Here is a 20,436-nt window from a genome sequence, read left to right on the forward strand (position 1 = left end):
GTTTTGAAAACAATTAACATACATCGTGAATAGAGCTGCCGTCACGAGTGTCCTCAAAAGAAAAACATTAAAATAATTTGTTGCTTCACGAGCGGCCATTTTGCGCATTTTGCGGTAATCATTTTCATTTGGCGCCATTATCTTATTATCTGAGATCTTTCAGGGTTTCTTTGCTTCAGTGATTTGTATAAGCATCGTATTCTTACTTGCAAAACAACAAATCAGAGATAATAATTATTTTATAACAACAATTAAACCGACTGCGTACGACTCGTGTCTTAGCAGTTTACCGCTAAGCAGTCCTCTCACTGGGAGCTGAACCTGGAACAAAAGTCATTTTACGATAGAGTATATTACTATATATATTATTGTTAATTCATTTATAAAATTTTGTGCCTTTACTCCTTGTCGTTGAGGAAATCCATATTCCACCTCCTGATTGCATCATCAGACCATTAAAAAATCAAACAAAGAACACCCTTTAATAGAACCAACTAAATTCTAAAAACTTCCTCTTATACAGATTACCAAACATCGAAGTTATATACTGCTGGCCATCCTTATCAGGATAAATTCATGAAATAGTAGTAGTCCTACTATCCTACTAATATTATAAATGCAAAAGTATGTAAGGATGTGTGTGTGTTTGTTGCTCTTTCACGCAAAAAGTACTGAACCGATAATAATGAAATTTGGTACGTAGACAGCTGGACAACTGGAATAACATATAGGCAACTTTTTATCCAGTCGTTCCTTCTACTTATACGGATACGGACTTACGCGGGTGAAACCGCGTGGCGCAGCTAGTATTGAATTAAATCTTTCCGTTTAAAGTCAATCGAAATCGAGTCTAAAGAATGGGTCATACAAAATGATAGGTAAAAAATCGAACCGAAAACACAAATAAAGATTATGATGCGGGATTCGATTTCATTTGAATTTCAAATGACCTTTGACATTCAAAACAGTAGAGCGGCAAATAGGTTTAGCTAGATATCTGTAGAAATAGGTTATTTCCCATATATCCGACAAGCATCCGATGCTCGAAAGTACAGATAAGCGGTAGTGCACAAGATTAGTTGATTAGTATTCGAAATAGAATTTAATGCGGTTAATTTGTTCATAGGCGTTGGTAGGAATTTAACTCAATTTTCAATTTCTGATTTGTAAACGAATTTAATGATATTATATTATGTGTAAAGCATGACGATAATAATATACATATCTTTATTATAATTTTTTCCCATGTAAATAAAATACCCAAATACCCATATTTTTATTGAACTTAGAAGTCTTAAGCTAAGTTAGGTATCTGCAAATTTGTTTCCTCCAAATATAGTAATAACTAATAACAATTACGTATAACTATTATTGAAAAGGATGACCTAAAATTTTACGCCTCTTTAATAAAATAGCCAATATACACCAACAAAATTTTGCATTTAAATTTTGACAGGCGCCAAAATTATGGCTTTTGTTAGTTTTACCCTTCGTCTATAGTCTGAACACCACAAATAACGGAAAGAATACGCATGCGTGCATGGCCATCACTTTAACCCAACCTGTCAACAACAGCCGGTCTACATAACCTATACAGTTAAATCAAAACAAACAATTTTTTGTGTATACGTTTTATATTTCTATTGGACGGAATATCGGACGATTGCCTTTTAATTAAATACCAATTGAAATCATTTATCGGCTGGAGGCAATTGATTAAGTGCTGTTTTGATATTTGATCGAAGAAGACCAACAATTGGTGACTGGGAAATAAAGAATTTTGTAATTTTTTAACTGAAACCATATGTGTGCGTGAATTTAAGTGCTAAATAGTGTTATATTGTGTTAAAAAACGCGCCGGAAAATCGTAACTACAGCTGTTCTAACATCGCGTGATTTCGCGAAAGGTGAAATTGTCTGTCTCTTTCTTACTTACGGGGTTTCCTCGTACTACATCAAATATCCTGGATTTGGTTTTAAAATCGACTTCGTCTTGACTTAAGCTATGTAAAGTAATATTTTATTTTAATGAAAAAATAAGGATTTTGGCGCCAAACACAACTATATGTTTTCTTTAGCCCATGAGCTATGTAATTTAAATGTTTATTTTAGTCTTTCTTTGTAACTGCTCAATAAGCTTGATTTCAAATCATTGTTTTTCACATCGACGTTTGCTTGTTTTATAATTTATTTAGTATGCAATTAATGTTGCAACTATTTATTTGGTAATTATATAGTAGTAGATACTAATCGGTACAAAATTGGTACACCAAAAGCTATTTTATAATTTCACGATCACAAAAATACCCAACTTAGACAGTTTTACAGTGTCACGGCCGAATGACCTTCATCTAACAATAAATATTTTTCAATACTTTGTGCAAAACCAATAAGACCCCTACCATAATAGATTTTGCGAAAGGGTTTTATAAAACTCTTTTGTAAAGGATGTTCAAAGTTTGACGGTTCCCTGTATTCCGGGCAGCGGGACCCTTTCAAAAGCGTATTGACATAGTTCAAACAAATTTCAACCCTTAATCCAATTGGATAAAGTACTTATAATAAAGACACAGATAACATAATACTATACTAGATAACGATTACATTTCGGTGTATCTCCTTTTAGTCGTATAAAATGGATATTATAAAGAGGTTTTCGATAACAAGCTATTTTTAATGAAAGAAGGTAACATATTTAGTTAGATAAAGATATTGATGTAATATAATGCTTTTAATTGCTGATATTGAATGTTTATTATTAATAAATTATTATATTATCATAGACTAGACTTTTTTAGACTTTGGCCTGCGGCTTCGCATACACGTAAATTTGGAGTAGTTTAATGGATGTTTTTATAGATATAAATCTACCTGTTGAATCACTCTATCTATTAAAAAAAATACCCCATCAAAATCTGTAGCGCAAATTTAAAGATCTGAGCATACAGAGACATGGACGGCGGAAAGCGACTTTATTGTATCATATGTAGTGATATATATGTTTATGATTGAATATAGTAGATAAAAACATCATGTCAATTGGATAGGAAAATCTTACAACATTCCAAAAAGTTATATAACTATGTAAAAACGGTAAATACTATTTGTGCTGTGAGGATTGGAAATCGTCATATCATGGTTACAAGAATTTGTGTTTTCATCATCATTTATTGGCTACTAGCTGCGCCCCGTGGTTTCGCGGTGTGTGTGTTTGTGTGTTGCTCTTTCACGCAAAAAATACTGAACCGATTGCAATGAAATTTGCTACGTAGACAGCTGGACAACTGGAATAACATATAGGCAACTTTTATCCTGATATTCCTACGGGATACGGACTTACGCGGGTGAAACCGCGCGAGGTTTGTTTGGCGTTATCTATGAAAACACCGATTATTATCACTACATAGTATAGAACAAAGTCGCTTTCTCTGCCCCTATGTATGCTTAAATCTCTAAAACTATGCAAAGGATTTTAATGGGTTTTTTTAGATACTGTGGTTCAAGAGGAAAGTTTATATATAACATATATATAACATCATTAAACTACTCCAAATTTAACGCGTGCGAAGCCGCGGGCAAAAGCTAATAACAGAATAAACAATAAATGTAGAAATAATTTTACTAACGAAAACAGAAAAGTTTAAAATAACTAGGGGACTCATTTAGAACAAACATTTCAAGCACCGTCTACAGACTAATTCGTCTTAATTGTCATTTGCTGGTGTTGCAAAGAGGATATAATTTAAAAGAACAGTACGAATCTTGTCACATGAGAGTTCCTTACTTATAATTGGTACTTATTATTTGACTAAAGAGGACTTAGAAAGAAGAACGTAAGTATTTTTAAAATTTTCCGTTAAAACAAAATGTGATAGACTAGTATTAGCCCGCTTAGTACGTATTAAATTTAGAATAGTTTAGTCAGTGTTATTGTACATATAAACCTTCCTCTTGTATCACTCAATCTGTTAAAAGAACCCATCAAAGTCCGTTGCGTAGTTTTAAAGATTTAAGCATACATAGGGACATAGGTACAGAGAAAGCGACTTAGTTTTATACTATATAGTGATAAAGCAGTCGCTTAGTGATGGCATTTAAGGAACGATAAAAATTATGTATCGATGAATCAATGATGCTTTATTTGAACAAAGAACTATTGATTCAGCGAAGAGCTTTATCGAATGGGTACATAAACACATTCTATCATAACAGCTCAATAATTCCCGTACTGAATGGCCGCTTTTAAAGTTAAACGGATTTCAAATTCGCCGTTTTATTCCAAACGCTGAAATATTCACTTCAGTCAAATAGACTGGAAAGATTAACCGCTTAGCGCCGCGCCATTTCGTTTTACTGTTTTTAGTTAGGTACAGATACTTTCCGACTGGCCGACGGTTGACATTCCTGTTGTATTGTTATCTTGTTTATAACTGTACTAGCTGCCCGCGGTTTCACCCGCGTAAGTCCGTATCCCGTAGGAATATGGGGTAAAAAGTTGTCTATGTGTTATTCCAGTTATCCAGCTGTCTACGTACCAAATTTCATTGCAATCGGTTCAGTAGTTTTTGCTTGAAAGTGTGACAAACACACACACATCCTTACAAACTTTCGCGTTTATAATATTAGTAGGATGGATTAATTCTATTTATGTTTTGTAAAATTTTCTATACAATTGTTAGATTAGGGAATAAAGTATGAAACCTTTTTTCACGATAGCGGTCGCGGGACAATCGTGGCAATCCCAAAAACATGAATTTAAGCTTCTACTCATTCCCCCTTTTTTTATAAGTGCAGAATGCTCATGCATACCCACGGCCCGGGGAAAGGCCGTGGGTTATGTCGGACTCCCACTGTCTGGAGAGGCAATGGACCTACCGACTAAACTCCACTGTGTCCCGTCTTCCCGCGCTATTCGCTGAGGTCGTGGGCATTCATATGAAATCATCTACTACTACTCATTCACCAAAATATAATTGCATCCTATATATAAAATCAATCAATCGATCGAGCCTTTAATAAAGAGCAAAAAAAAATCCTCTAAGAAACGCAACCTTGAATGTAACATTTCTATGGACTAAATATCACAGATGATTTAATAGATGCTTCATAATATATTTATATTTCACGACGTAACGATGCGATTATTTGATATGATTTCTGTATTTGAAGATTCTTGGGAGGCTAGAGACGCAATAAACAGAATGCGTTTACTGTGCCAAAGACTAGAGTTGTTGCAAAAGGCTTTTTACTGCGATAATAAATGTCATTCCCATTGGAATTTCCTTTGGCTATGTGTGCGAAACCGCGGGGGCTAAGCTAGTTTTATGAGTATACTTGCGGTTCGCCCCGGATTTTTATTTGTATATATATGGCCTAAAGCCTTCCTCCTGTTCCTGAGATTAGTGCATTCAAACAAACAAACTCTTTAGCTTTATAATATTAATATTAGTATAGATATGTATATGAATAAAATTATTATGTGTGCGTTAGGTTTTAATTCATATTTATTCTATTGTAAATTTCCGTTAGGAAAGATTTGTTTGTTAATTCGGAAAGTACTTTTAAAAAGTAATTGACTTTTATTGGATGAAAAGGCAATAAGTATTTCTTACTTAACTCGACTGATAAACATACTTATTTTGTGAATATGTACATGCAGCCATACTAAAGCACACGGATTCTATTGTAAATCATTATGTAGTGGGTACCGAACTCACAACCTCTCATGTAACAAATAGTTAGGTTCAAAGGTCAATAACCATTGCTCTCCAAATACAGTACTATAATAATAACATCGTTACAAAAAAAGCCTATTTTGTACATTTGTAACTGTAAGTTTTGATAGCTGATGAAAAAATTATACTTTTTCGTCACGTATCGAAGTTCAGACGAAGATCAGTGCTTTGAGTTTCAAACAATAATGTATAGCCCATTTTCTTATTTACATAGTTAAAATATTGCCCTTCGAAAAAAAAATTAAAACAATAAGTTCCTAAACGCAATAGTAAAATATTAACGTAAGAAGTAAGAACATATTTCGTCACAATATTTGTAAGTCAGCACATGGCATCGCAAATGCTACAGGTGCGTGGTCGAAGACCTCAACTGTCAAAGGACTAGGAAGTAGACAACTTAATAATCTACGTTGATAAAATAATATCAATCATGTGTACTTGTAAGTGTGAATTGAAAAAATACTACTCGAATTTCGATTTGCTTTTTATATTACGGAATATAATAATAATGTTCTTTGGCACTTTTAGTTGCGGTTATATTCATTTTGAATAATAACTCATTATTATTCGTAGCTAGTTTATCGTCACGCATATTAAATTGCGATTTAACGCAATAAAAACAAACGACTCGGTTAAATCTACAGATAGACCGTGGCTATTTAACATACGTGAAATTATTCCCCATGTACGCTACCGTACTCTTACCGCATTTATAACCGGCCCAATTTCAAGAGCACAATTATACAATACGATTATTAATTAATCAGGTTATTTTCCACGTGGCAAGACTACGTTAGTTTTTTCTATAACACTGACTCACATTTGCAGTTCCTCCGGCGATGACGCGTGACGTGTACAACGCACGTGCTCATTAATACCGAAGAGACAGGCTATCTCCCCTTTCGTTCCAGCTTCAAACGTGACATTGAACTGAAAGTTGTAAAAAATAACGTAATCATAGCGTGATGCCTTTATGTTTGGCGATTAGTGACTGTTGATACCGTTATCACGCCACTTACGGCTCGATACAAGATATGCTGTATTAGAAGTTAGATCGTCCATCTATTTGACGGTGATTATTGGAGACTGATCGATCGCGGAATCAATAGAGGGATCAAGATATTAGTATAAGTGATAATTAATTAGTGTACATAACTGATAAGCCTATTAAGGAAGAGCAAATGTCTGTTAATAATCTACAAAATGGGCTACACAAGGGCGCTGAGAAGCCTAGAATATTGGCAGATGAGGAACCAAAGAAGTGTGATGTGTCAGGCAGTGTCATGGATGGCCTGATTCTTGACGTGAACGAAACGTCGTATACAGTGTTCAAAACTAGATGGCTCATGCTCGGATTTTTCGTGTTGAATTCAGCATCTAATTCGTTACAATGGACGCAGTATACGATAATATCGGACATTGTGGTGGATTATTATGGTGTCTCCAGCAAGGTGGTGTCTTGGACGTCTATAGTGTACATGATAACGTATGTGCCCTTGATATTTCCGGCGAGCTGGCTCTTGGATAAAACGGTGAGTTTTTTTTTTAACTTTACTTCTTATTCAAGCACTGGTTTAGAATAATATTATCTGTGGTTTTTAAGCATGTACTTCGATTTCAGTGTAAGGCTAATGTGTCGATTTTAGAATATGAGATCGTGCTGATTCTTTTTTTCTTAATTACGTTATTAAAGTGAATTTTCTTTGATTATGTATGTATTATGTATAGCTTTGTCACGTACGGAAAAATAATGCAGTGTGACTGATATAATTTAAAAAGCAATTAATTGCTCGTATCTAAATATCGTTATGATCACGTTAAATATCGTTTACTTCTTAGAATTTAAATTCTAAATTCAATTATTTACAGTTAAATATATTATCGTATATACGACTGTATTAATACAAATACGTAATCCAAAAAGAAACTGCAAAAGAAAAAAACATTGTCGCCAATCCGATTTATGACTTTGCTAACCGCTGCTTAACCCCGACTTTTTTCTGTTTATAAAGCAGCAACAGAAATACATCATCTCTGAAAATATCACACTTGATGAGATACAACCTGGTGACAGACGAACAAACCGACAGACAGCGAAGTTTAGAAATAAGGTTCCGTTTTACCCATTTGGGTACGGAATTCTAACAAACAATAAATAGTCTTTAGGATGGAGGAATTCACGCATCCTTATTTGACGATTCTGCAATAAGAGAACTCCAGTCTTCCTATTGAATTAAAACCGGTTACAAGTATACAATGTAGTCCCGCAAGCTGCGAATTACCATTATCATTTTGTTTTTTGTAGTGTTGTTCTCTTCTTCGAAGTCCACGCACGGTTTTGTTATGTAATTTGTGCTAGCCGACATCCCAAAAACAGAGGAGGTTCTCAATTAAACAGGTTTTTTTCGGTTTTGTTTATTCGTTACTCGATAGCTTGGTGGGTTTTCAACCTCATGACGTGTTTCTGTTTGTGTTTGCTGAGGAATTGTTGTAATTTCGAAATGAAAATTTGGAATGGTTCTTCCCGCCCGGGAAGTTGGACCTTCTTTGCAGAAAAGAATTATTGATAAGTTAGGCATAACAACGACCTATTTGTTAGAATTGCAGCGTCAGTCAGCAAAGGCAGTTTTGGGGTTTAGGTTAAGTCCAACTTGTTACCAAGTGCGGGTACATACACAGATTGTACATTATGAAAATAATTAATTATTTGTAACATTGTGAATAACAGTTATTTTTAACAATCTGTTGCCGCGGCGTTACGCTAGATATTATTAAGGTATAGTCCAAAATAATATTCATATTTAGTAAAAGGAATGATTCAAATCCTACTAAACCTACTAATATTATAAATGCGAAAGTTTGTAAGGACGTGTGTGTGTTTGTTGCTTTTCACGCAAAAACTACTGAACCGATTGCAATGAAATTTGGTACGTAGACAGCTGGACAACTGGAATAACATATAGGCAACTTTTTATCCCGATTTTCCTACGGGACTTATGCGGGTGAAACCGCGGGGCGCAGCTAGTGTTATAATATTCTCAAAGTTTAATAACTAAAGGGAGATATTGCAGTATCATTAATTTTGGATATTATGTGATTATAATATGATTTATATTTCAATTGACAATTTGATACAATGAAAAAAATTAATCATATTATCCAATAAAATTGACTCATAAATCTATGATCCATAAATGATAGTGTAACATGCCCTTAAACGGCATACGAATCCGCGGGACTAATTTAGTTAAACACAAGCCTGCGGATTGAAAAAGACCTACGCGGGGAAGATACGTTTTAGGATTTATCTGTACATTGTAGTATTATTATCTTCCTTAGAAATGATATCTTGGACTATTAAGCCTGATAGTCTACAGTTTTAGAGATACCGTTTGCCGCCGGCTGTAAAACATTTACATATTATATAGATGACTTTTCATATTGGAAAAGTAGTAAAAACCACGAATTTTTTTATACTACGCCCGCCAAATAGTAGGTACCTCCGTACCTATGCGCCTGGCCCGGAAACGGGCAGCCGCCGAGGGGATCGCGGATGAATTTTAACCAGCTCCCGTGGCCCCTTCACTTAAGCGGCTCAACGGAACACAGTTTTTTTTTATGGTATAGGCTAGCAACGAGCAGACGCGTCGTCTGGTGAAAAACGAAACACACCGTCCATAAGCACCCACTTCGCAAGGAAGTGACTGTGTTGCTGTCCTCAAATAAGGATTGGGGGGTTGTGACAGTGGGATTTTGGTCTGTAAGAATCCGATATAACCCACGGCTTCAAAAAAAGAAGAAAGTTATCAATGCGACTGTATTTTTTTGTGTTTGTTAGCTTATAACTTATTATTGGTTGAACCGATTTATATGATTCTTTTTTTATTTGAAAGCTGCCAGCATTTCTTGTAGTTTCGTTTGTATTTGGTCTAGTTCTTAACATTTATAAGCGGTTCAGTTTTTATGAAAAATAATCATTTCAATAATATCTTATCTATTTACGTACGGAAAAAACAGTTTTTAATAAGGAATTAAGAAAGAAAGGAAAAAAAGGAAGAAATCATTTATTTCAATACACACAACACACACAAAGAATTGTTGAAAAACAACAATAACAAAAATTACGAATTAATTATAAATTAGTATATATTATGGGTCCATTCACTATCAGCCTAATAGATAACTTCCTCCTTTTTCATTGAATTTTATCGAAGAAGTGACAAGTTCTAACAATTAATGTATCACTTACAAATCGATACACTACGGGACTCTTCGACCAATCATTGCGGTCACCCCTTCAGACCTAAGTTCATGTTAATATATTACCGACAATAGCTCGTAAATAATCCTAATGGGTTAGACGTTACTTTGTTTGCGCTGAGGTTGCGTTTAATTTCCGAGTCAGAAATGCAAGGCGCAATCGTGTTACGGGAGAACTGAACACCATTTAGAGGTTCTTTAATTTTTTTTTTTTTTTATGTCATAGCGGGCAACTGAGCTGGTGGTTCGCCTGATGGTAAGCGATCACCACCGCTCATGAACATTCGCAAAGGTAGTGCCTCTGCGAATGCGCTGCCCGCTTTTAGTGGGTAAGGGAAAAGGAACAGATTCATGACAGGAAAGAAGGAATGGAGTGGGACGGATGAGGAAAAGGAAACGGGCCTCCGTTCTTTCATTTAGAAATGGGTAAAAGGAAATTTGTTTAGAAATTAGACTGGGGTGACTGACTCCTCGTGACCACGCTCGCTGTAAAGTGTTCGAAACGTCGGGTTAATAATATAATGAATAAATCGCGTTTAAAATCCGTTAAAAAGTTTTTAATTTCTAAATGTATCTTCGCGTGAAATCAAACACAAGAAAATACTAGGAAATCTGTTGATAAACCAACAGTGTGGTGTTTAAATTGGAATTGGAACATTAAATATTACTATTTATTTCAATATTTATTTATTTACCACAAAGAAATAGTAGGCCACAATAACACAGAACCTGATCTTCATAAAGTGGTTATAAACACTAACTTTAAATGAACGATGAATTGATTTCTCATTTATTTCTCTTTACTGAATGTATTTTAGAGCAGTATTTACATAAATGGTTGGACGTGTCTTATAAGAATAAGACAAAACTTGTTCCTGATAATTTTGCCGCTTCGGTCGGAACTGGTATTCCCTATTAATTTCCTTCTTTCGTTTGTCTATTAAATCGTTTAGATTTCCGTTAATATTCAAAAACACTATACGATTGATTCGGAAAATCCATTGAAAAAAATTGATTTAAGAAGATACACAAATCAGTCAACATAAAGCGATGTATTTGAAATATCCCCAGGGTATTGATGAAACTTTTTACAGGTCAAAATTTTAGCGAGGTTAGGCAGATTTTCTAAAGTTTCTTAAAGTTGCTTTAGGCGGAAATAACAAACAAACTCTCTAGAAATTAATTTTATATACCAAGTAAATGATAAAGGAATTGAATTGAACATATTGAAAAATTAATACTTTATAATAAAAAACAATAATAAAGAAAAATACATTTAAAAGGGTATAGAATCATTAATTTTATCTATACAAGTGGTGGAACGGATGTTATTTCTATTGTTTTACGAAAATTCACACACATTATTATAAGATGGAGGATAACAGATAGTTTTGTCATTTGTGCCCATTTATTTGAGGAAATGAAAACCTGGAAGATGATAAATAGCTTTTGGGATACAATGGACAGCGTAATTGTATAAAGGGTTTCATAAAGGGTCGAATTCTCCGTTATTTAGGTACATAATATAAATTTGAATGTTTAATCAGAACATGTATTGAAAAAACACTTTTTGCTCATATATAGCAAACTGCGTTAGTGATAGTTTTATGGTAGGAAAACCACACATTATCCTGCCCGTCGTATGATCCCTGTGAATGTATCCCGTGTTTCCTTTTGGTGTATGGGGAAAATATTTACCTGCCTGCCTTTTCCACCACCTAAATTTTAGGCAGACCAGTTGTGGTCAGCATTCTGGGCCCTGCTAGATAAGAATAGAAGCACTTTTGAATCCTCATAACATAGTTTTGCCTTTTACCAGTTCGGAAAGAGGCTAGTTGAAATAGGGCTGACTATAAAAGACGCCTACTTGCCCCATACGACTAAACATACAGCTGTTTTTGTTAGTTGAAAGCCATAATAACTGAAGCGAAGCATGTGCAGAGTATCAATTATAATTCCATAATACATAAGTTTGCTACTAGTTTGTGACTGGCGAACGGTAATAAATCACTGAGTTAGGTAAAGCGTATCAACCCGTGTAGCCACTATGTTCTCCTTTAATTACACGCTCACTTCTTCATCGTCCATGGCACTAGCGGATGTCACTGGTCTTTTTAGGAGGAACTAAGAAAGAAAGATCAACAAAATTAAGGGAAGCAAAGTTTCCTATCTATCCTATACTATACTATTCTATCCTACTAATATTATAAATGCGAAAGTTTGTAATGATATGTGTGTGTTTGTTACTGTTGCATGCAAAAACTATTGAACCGCTTGCAATGGTATTTGGTACGTAGACAACTAGACAACTTGAATAACATATAGGCAACTTTTTATCCCGATATTCCTTCGGGATACGGGCTTACGCGGGTGAAACAGCGGGGCGCAGCTGGTAAAATAGTCAGAACAACACAGAATTATATTAGAATATTAAAATAATTAACAAATAAAATAAAAAAGGACATTTAAAATTTAAGATTAAATTTCTGATAAGTAGTTTCCTTTTGACATTTTAATTTCAATTCAATTCAAAAGAAACATTGTAAAAATGTAAGTTGGGACATCTCCACAGAGTCAATCAAATCTTTTTGGGTTGGATTGGACTTTGGTATATATTAATTAGGTGGCTGTATTAAAAATTGATTAGGGAATGAACGGAATTAAAACATTAGCGTATTTACAATGAAATGTATATGAAGAAAATGTATTGAACAACGGATTTACTCCAGGTTTCTAATTGTAACATGAATACGACGCATGCACCTAATGGGACTGAAACACATTCAAATAACGCATTATTTTCGTCAATTCCCTGGCCTAAAACAAAAGCTCACTCAGCTACGTCACTAACGACCTCCGCCATTTGCTGAAACTGTCGCTTTGCCTCGACTTTAATTACTTCAGGCGTTTCTCTTGCCCATTCGACATTCCTTACTTTGTTCTTTGGAGAAGGTATTAGGTATGCGATATCTTTTAGTTGAGTGTGAATTTTTCGAACAATCTGCATACGGAAATCCTGCAAAAATTTCCTCATTCAAAACGATCTTAGGATTATAGACAATTGTCAAATTAAAAATGTAATAAAATTCTTTTACTTTAAAGAAACGCTTATATATAAAAGGGATATAAGTATGGAATTAAATATATATGTATATATATATTAGACGTTTTTTATTTTTCTTTTTACTTTAGGGTACAATTAGTTGCATTTAAATTTTAAATCGACTTTTCGATATCTTAATATTTCATTTCAGATCGTTTGAGAAAATGCAGTAACATTGAAATATGATGAATACTTTTCTGGATAATACGTATAAATAAAATAAATAAAAAGATACAATTAGACATTACGGTTCACAAATAAGCATGTGCCTAACTCTGCTGTCTATTACTTTTAAAAATAAAAAATCTTATTTTTACGTGGTGATACTTATCTGTACATATATAAATATGATAATATCAGAAACTACTTAGTGAATTGAAATGGAACTTAATAATATATAATAATATAGAATAATACTATAATAATGACTTCCCAATCGAGATGTAAGACGCGTACGTCACGCGTTTTCGCGCGTAAATTAATGTTCGCGCGGGAAAAGAAAAAATAAGACTTAAATTCAACATTGAAAATGAGGTTATAACATACTGATACAGTTTTATATGAAATCGTATTACTACAGTAATGTTTTATCTAAACATACTTATCTCACCATTTTCCTACAATAATCCTCTCAACTAAGATTAATCTGCCAACTTATCATTTATTTTATTGTTATCCATTTTATATTGTACTTACATGATGTTTTTATTTAATTTTATAGAAGTTATCACTGCTAATTAATGTACAATATAATGGATAAATTTATGTATTTATAAGAAAATATATTTGTCACTATTATTTTAATAAAATAAATGTTAAACTATGAAATTAACGTCTTCTGTATAAAATCGAAAATAATAACACAATAAAAATTTTGAGATTTGTTTCACATAAAGGCTTTTAGTAAAAAAATACTTTCAAGGCAATGCGTAATAAACTATCATACTCTATAATATATATACAAAATACTTATATATATAATCAATTAACATAATATTATAGCATGATTAATATGTATGAAAATAAATACAAATGTCAAAATATCTATGGAACCTATATTCCTATATTATAATGCCATCATCCACTAATCTTGTCAAAATAAAAATAGGCGATGGAATTTTCCAGAATATTCGATTCTTCCCTATTGATTACTGGGAAAGTAAACAACTAAGAGGAGAGCAGTGATCACCAAAAAGTATGATTCCATCAGATTTAATTGAAGCATTAGGCGTAATTTGTCACAACTGGCGAGGGTCCCCTGATATTCATTAATGATCCTTTCAGATACAGATTTGGCGCTTTCAGATACGATGAAATAAGAAGTAATTGCACGAATAACATCCAATCAGTGAGCAATGTTTGAGTTTACTTTGTATAATTATCTTTTATTCAAATTCAAATCATGATATAAATAGTAATTTTAACTTATATTCATGAAAACGAAAGATGTTCAAAAATTTGAGAAGATTATCAATTCGACTGTCTTTGTTGCTACAGAACTTTGTACTGGGTGGATCGATTTTGATGATCCTTTTTTATTTGATCGATAAGTCGGGGTTCGAGATCGGGCGAACGTGCAGGAAATAAATTGATTTTTCAATTTATCTGCACATGTGAATAACATCACCACTGTTTAAAACGGTGAAGGAAAACATCGTGAGGAAACCGGCATGTCCAAGAATCAAAAGTTTGACGACATGTGACATCTGCCAACCCGCACTTGGCCAGCGTGGTGGATTATGGCCTGAACCCTCATAGGAGGCCTGTGTCCCAGCAGTGGGAACATATATGGTCTGATGATGATGATGATGATTTTTATTTGAAAGCGGATGTTCATGGGCGGTGGGGATCGCTTACCATCAGGCGAACCACCACCTCAGTTGCTCGCTACGAAATATCGAGAGCTTTCATCACAAATCGTAAAAGGGATAAAAAAGGTTTAGTCTGATTATGTAGTTTATTTAGTATAGTATTATGTTATCTGTGGTATTACTATGTAAATTTAGTAATAGTGTGGCATCGTGTCAAATGAAAATACTCAAGTGTGCCCGTTGTATGCATAATAAAGATATTTATTAATATTATCCCCTATAAGATAAAATTTAAAATGCTAACGATTCACTTATCGACGAAAATTTGTCACTCATCTTGCAGGCGGATATATTTCTACCACAGAATTTAGAAATAACATTTCTTAAATATATTTTATATCTGTAGCTAAAAATGTAGGTTTTAATTATTAGTTGTATTAAGTAATTTTGTTTACAATTTAAACGTTTTTAAACGTCATGACATTTCAGGCGGTGGAGTATAACTTTTTTTTTTTGGCAAGAAGTCTATTTGCAAATAGTTTAAGTTTTCAAATTAATTATATATAATATAGATTAAAGGAAGGTACTAGTATTAAATTCTAAACACAATATGCTAGTAATTCACAAAATTACACGCGGGCTTAGAGAAGCTTAAAAAATATAACAAACAATGTAGTCATAGTCCATGGAAATATTAAAAAACGGTGCGCCTGCGAAGTTTTATATTGCAAAACTTGTTATTGTCGTGTAACGTCTGCATTCTTATAGCGGGAAGTCTTAAACTATTTTCAACCGACTTCGAGAAATGAGAATCTCAATTAGACTGTATTTTTTGCGTTTGTCACCTTTCTTTATTTTATTATTTTTTTATTGTAAAGCTTGGGCGTACCGTGTTGTTCCATTAAAGTTTTGTCTAGTTTTGTCTAGTTCTGATGAATTGTAGTTGGTTGAACTTCTATGTTTAAAAGATTATGTTGTCATCTTTTATTTAGAACTAATAATGTTAAATTATAACTGAACCAATTTCCAATTCATAATTCTATTATTTAATTACCCGCCAACCGAGTCAAATGCATAAATCTTAATTATTTTCTGTTTTTCTTTCAAAAGATCCTTCCACTGACTCAAATAATAAAATAAAAAAAATCGACGGTCTCGGAGTTCACGCGCGATCATGACGAATAGAAATTCATTTTTAATAGAAAATTTTAATTGTCGTATGTTATATTTGGCCATAATAAACATACATAAGTATTTGTATTTACGACATAATATTACAAGCTGTAAACTCTTACACTCGAATAATATTTTTTTTTATGTCATAGCGGGCAGCTGAGCTGGTAGTTCGCCTGATGGTAAGCGATCACCACCCATGTACATTTGCAGAGTAAATGGCTCTGCGAACGCGCTGCCCGCTGTTATGGGGAAAGGGATAAGGAAAGAATTGACGACTAGAAATAGGGAATGGACTGGGAAGGGTGAGGAAAATGTAACGAACCTCCGGCTCCCCCATTCGTCGTACGAAACACAGTGGCATGCCACAATATCACGCCGGTCTTCTGTGGGGGTGTGGAAGCCTGCTCAACTCCACATCCAGAAATCTGCTCTGATTATGAAGTTATGTTAGAAATATAAACTCAAATATTTGCCTAATGTTACATAATGTTATGTTAGTTATTTAAATACATTTTTTTAATTGATCTAGCCATTTCAAAACATAACAAAAATTAAAGCCGAAATGAAGTGTTTATTTGAATTATTGAAAGAAAATTATTAGTATGAAAGAAAATGATTTATTGAAGAATCGATCTATCATATATTGCCTAAAAATGTCATTTAGCGATCTTACATACGATCTAACGATGAAGGAATTTTTGAAAACGATCCAATAGATCCTGAGATTACCGCGTGCAAACAAGCAAACTCTTCAGCTATGTACTATTTATGTATATGGAAATAACATAGGAGCAGATCAGCTATGGACATGCGTAGTCGATATTTGAAGTTACTTATACGGGTAGTCCTTATTAACTTCACATATAATATAATACGATTATCGCCCCAGTTTCGCCCTCGTAGGCAATGGAAATTTGATCGTGGTAAAAGTAGCATATGCCACTAACTAACACTAACTTAATATATGTTATATATAACTTCACATTGTTTGTCCACGATGATGATGGGACTCCAAAACTACTCAAGCAATTTCAATAAAATTTGCACACCACGTGCAGTTTGAACCAACATAAATGATAGTTTATATAACTTCAATTACGACACATGACTACACGGGCGAAGCCGGGGCGTGCAGGGTTATAAAATAGGTACGTGAAATAATTTTGTGGCATGGGAGGAGATTATGAGAGTATCTTATGCTACTTTATGAGGATTGTAAAGTGGCATAAGATACTTTTTACTCGAATGAAACATTTCAATCCCGTGGTCACAATTAAAGACCACGCGGGCGAACATGCTGGAGGAAAGACAGTTCGTATATAATTGCCATTTGGTTGCTAGGTGGTAAGTTATACAGAAAATCTCCAATCAAGTCTTAATATAACCTACTAGCTGCGCCCCGCGGTTTCACCCGCGTAAGTCCGTATCCCGTAGGAATATCGGGATAAAAAGTTGCCTATATGTTATTCTAGTAGTCCAGCTATGTACGTACCAAATTTTATTGCAACCGGTTCGGTAGTTTTTGCGTGAAAGAGCAACAAACACACACACGTCTTTACAAACTTTCGCATTTATAATATTAGTAGTCAAAAGGAACATATTAGAACATATCATATTATCAGATCGATAGGTGCGTTTCAATGTTATTTGTTTATAGATGACATTAGTTTCTCTTCAACTGATTAATTATCTTAATTATGAATACTAGCACGACTGAAGATGCTATAAGTGTTTAGGAATTACTGTTTAACTGTTTATACATTAGTGAGTTAATTAATTGCTTTACGAAACTATAAAAAATTTGCATAAAATAACATAACTATGCTATAATTATTTAATAATAATTATCATTACTTTTGAAGTCATTACAATAACTTTAAATGTTAACGAAAACTTTCGAAATCTCATGTGTAACGTTTACTCACAAATTAAAGTTTTGTTTCTTAAACAACTGAACTACTAAACGAGCAATTGCGTCGTCACACGATTGTTTCACGCTGTAATTGTAATAACAATGAATATTGAACTTCAAAAATTATCATAACTTCCTCTAATGATCCTCATCAGGCGTAGACAGTGAGTCTAGTATCGCTTATCAAATCATCGCACTGAAGGCCGTAGGGTGGAAAACATATCACTGACATCGAAAATAGAAAATGCAGTAGAGCACAGGCGGCCGCGCGGCGCGCAAGTCCACACCCGCCCTGACATTTGCGCGGGAAATTTTTGACAATAATAGTTTTAATGTCATAGACAAAACGTAGTTTTTAAGGAATCAAACGTGCCATTGAAAAGGAAACGCACGACAATAATTTAGCTGTAGTTATTTATGATTAAGATGACGGATTCGAAGAATTTAGAGGTATGCGGCAGCGTGATGGACGGCGTAGCTGAGAAGGGTGTTTTGGAGTCGCCAACAAAGAAAGCACCAACTGAATACACGGTGTATGCGATCCGGTGGCTGGTTTTGTTCATTTTCGTTTTGTATTCGGCGAGCAATTCGATGCAATGGGTGCAGTACAGCATCATTCAGGACACGGTTGTGAAGTATTACGGGGTGACGAGCATTACCGTTTATTGGACGTCAATGGTCTACATGATCACCTACATCCCGTTGATTTTCCCGGCTAGTTATCTGCTGGATAAAACTGTGAGTACCTACTTTGTGTGACTTATTCTATTGGTAATGATTAAATCTGAAGTGAGAAGCTTTTTTAAATTAAATATACAACGTTGAGTATGTATGTAAAACAACATGCTTAATTATCTGTAATTATTAATTTACGTAAATGGAATAACATTGCAGCAAAAATTATTTAAATTTTCATCTGGCAATCATTTTTACATGTAGTAGTTTGATTACATACCTTCTTAATATTGTATCAAAGTTTTATTTATGCTATCGGATACGCGAATAACAACTAGAAATAGTAATTTGTGATCCAAAAAGATTCAATATTTATAAAATTTCTACCTACATATTAAATTAATAGTAAAGTAGACTACAGAGCTCGTTGACTGTTGGATAAAGTTTCAATATTCAATAAACATTCAAGTTTACAAATACACTCACGGGTTAAAGCAAATTCTTATAAAAACATTTTGTGGCTAAATTTATATCGAATTGGACTGTATTATATTTTAGAGTCTTGTTAGATATAACAGGAGAAATATTAAGTAAAATTAAAAAGACACATCTAATGAATTAAACTTCTTGTAGTTTAATTTAATGACGTGACAAAAACTTTAAGGTATTCGGATTTAATATTACACGTTGGAATAGATTTTGTTAAAAAAAAATGTTAAATTAAATAATAATACTTCATTGAATGTTTTCTTATTAAACTAGTTTTTGCGCGCAACTTCGTACGCGTTTAATGCGGAGTAGTATAATAGATGTTGTTATACATAGAAACCTTCCTCTTGAATCACTCTTATCTTTTAAAAAAGACCCATCAAAATCCATTGTGTCGTTTTAAAAATCTAAGCACACGTAAAGATATAGGGACAGGCGCGGGAAGCAATTAAATTATAAAAGGAATTATTGATTTGTTTTTGATAATGAAATGCGATCATGATGACGTTATAATTATTATATTTATGTACTTAAATTAATCAACTAGAAATAACTTTCCATTAATAAAATCGTAGTAGTATTACGACGTAGCGGAATAGCTTATAATCTGTATCGGCATAATTTTATTCAATTTATCGGATACACGGATCTTATTTAAATGTTGAATTGACAAGTAAATGATGAATTATGTGTGGAAATAAAAGTCAAAATATATTCTTGGCTAATGCAAAACCTCAACTTTCTTTTTCTTAAATTATTGATATACTAGCTGCGCCCCGCGGTTTCACTCGCGTAAGTCCGTATCCCGTAGGAATTTCGGGATAAAAAGTTGCTTATATGTTATTCCAGTTGTCCAGCTGTCTACGTACCAAATTTCATTGCAATCGGTTCAGTAGTTTTTGCGTGAAAGAGTAACAAACACACACACATCCTTACAAACTGTCGCATTTATAATATTGGTAGGATAGTAGGATTAGACATCTACACTAACATTATAGAGAGGAAGCTTTTGTATTATTGTTTGTGACGTTTTCACGCAAAAACCACGGGGTCGATTTTAAAATTTCACCATTAAGAAGCTGAAACTTCACTGAGTGGCAAAGGCTTTATATATATTCGTGGTTCATCCACGAAACGACCACCTAGTGACTTATAAGCATCCTTTTTGCGGAGATGTATGTATTTGACTGGTTTGTGTATTTTGTCGTTAAATTGTAAAAGCCGTTTTATTTTATTTGTTTATTTATTTATTTATTTATTGCTCTTCAACAAAAA

The 20,436-nt window shown here is 33.7% G+C and overlaps 1 protein-coding gene across 3 annotated transcripts in view; it reads left to right on the top strand.

Annotated features, from left to right (window-relative positions):
- The first annotated feature begins 1,596 nt into the window (after positions 1 to 1,596).
- Positions 1,597 to 20,436, top strand: part of LOC119829613 (feline leukemia virus subgroup C receptor-related protein 2) — a 50,755-nt gene continuing 31,915 nt past the window's right edge. Inside the window, exons 1-2 of one of the 3 annotated variants that reach the window (XM_038352214.1) lie at positions 1,597 to 1,907; positions 6,564 to 7,267. In XM_038352214.1, coding sequence (XP_038208142.1) covers positions 6,917 to 7,267 — 351 coding nt within the window. In that variant the 5' untranslated portion in view covers positions 1,597 to 1,907; positions 6,564 to 6,916. Of the gene's footprint in view, positions 1,908 to 6,563; positions 7,268 to 18,232; positions 18,736 to 20,436 lie in introns of those variants that run through there. The other 2 variants (XM_038352215.1, XM_038352216.1) reach the window with 2 other exon arrangements.

Source organism: Zerene cesonia, chromosome 10, assembly GCF_012273895.1.
Source record: "Zerene cesonia ecotype Mississippi chromosome 10, Zerene_cesonia_1.1, whole genome shotgun sequence".
Classification (NCBI taxonomy): domain Eukaryota; kingdom Metazoa; phylum Arthropoda; class Insecta; order Lepidoptera; family Pieridae; genus Zerene; species Zerene cesonia.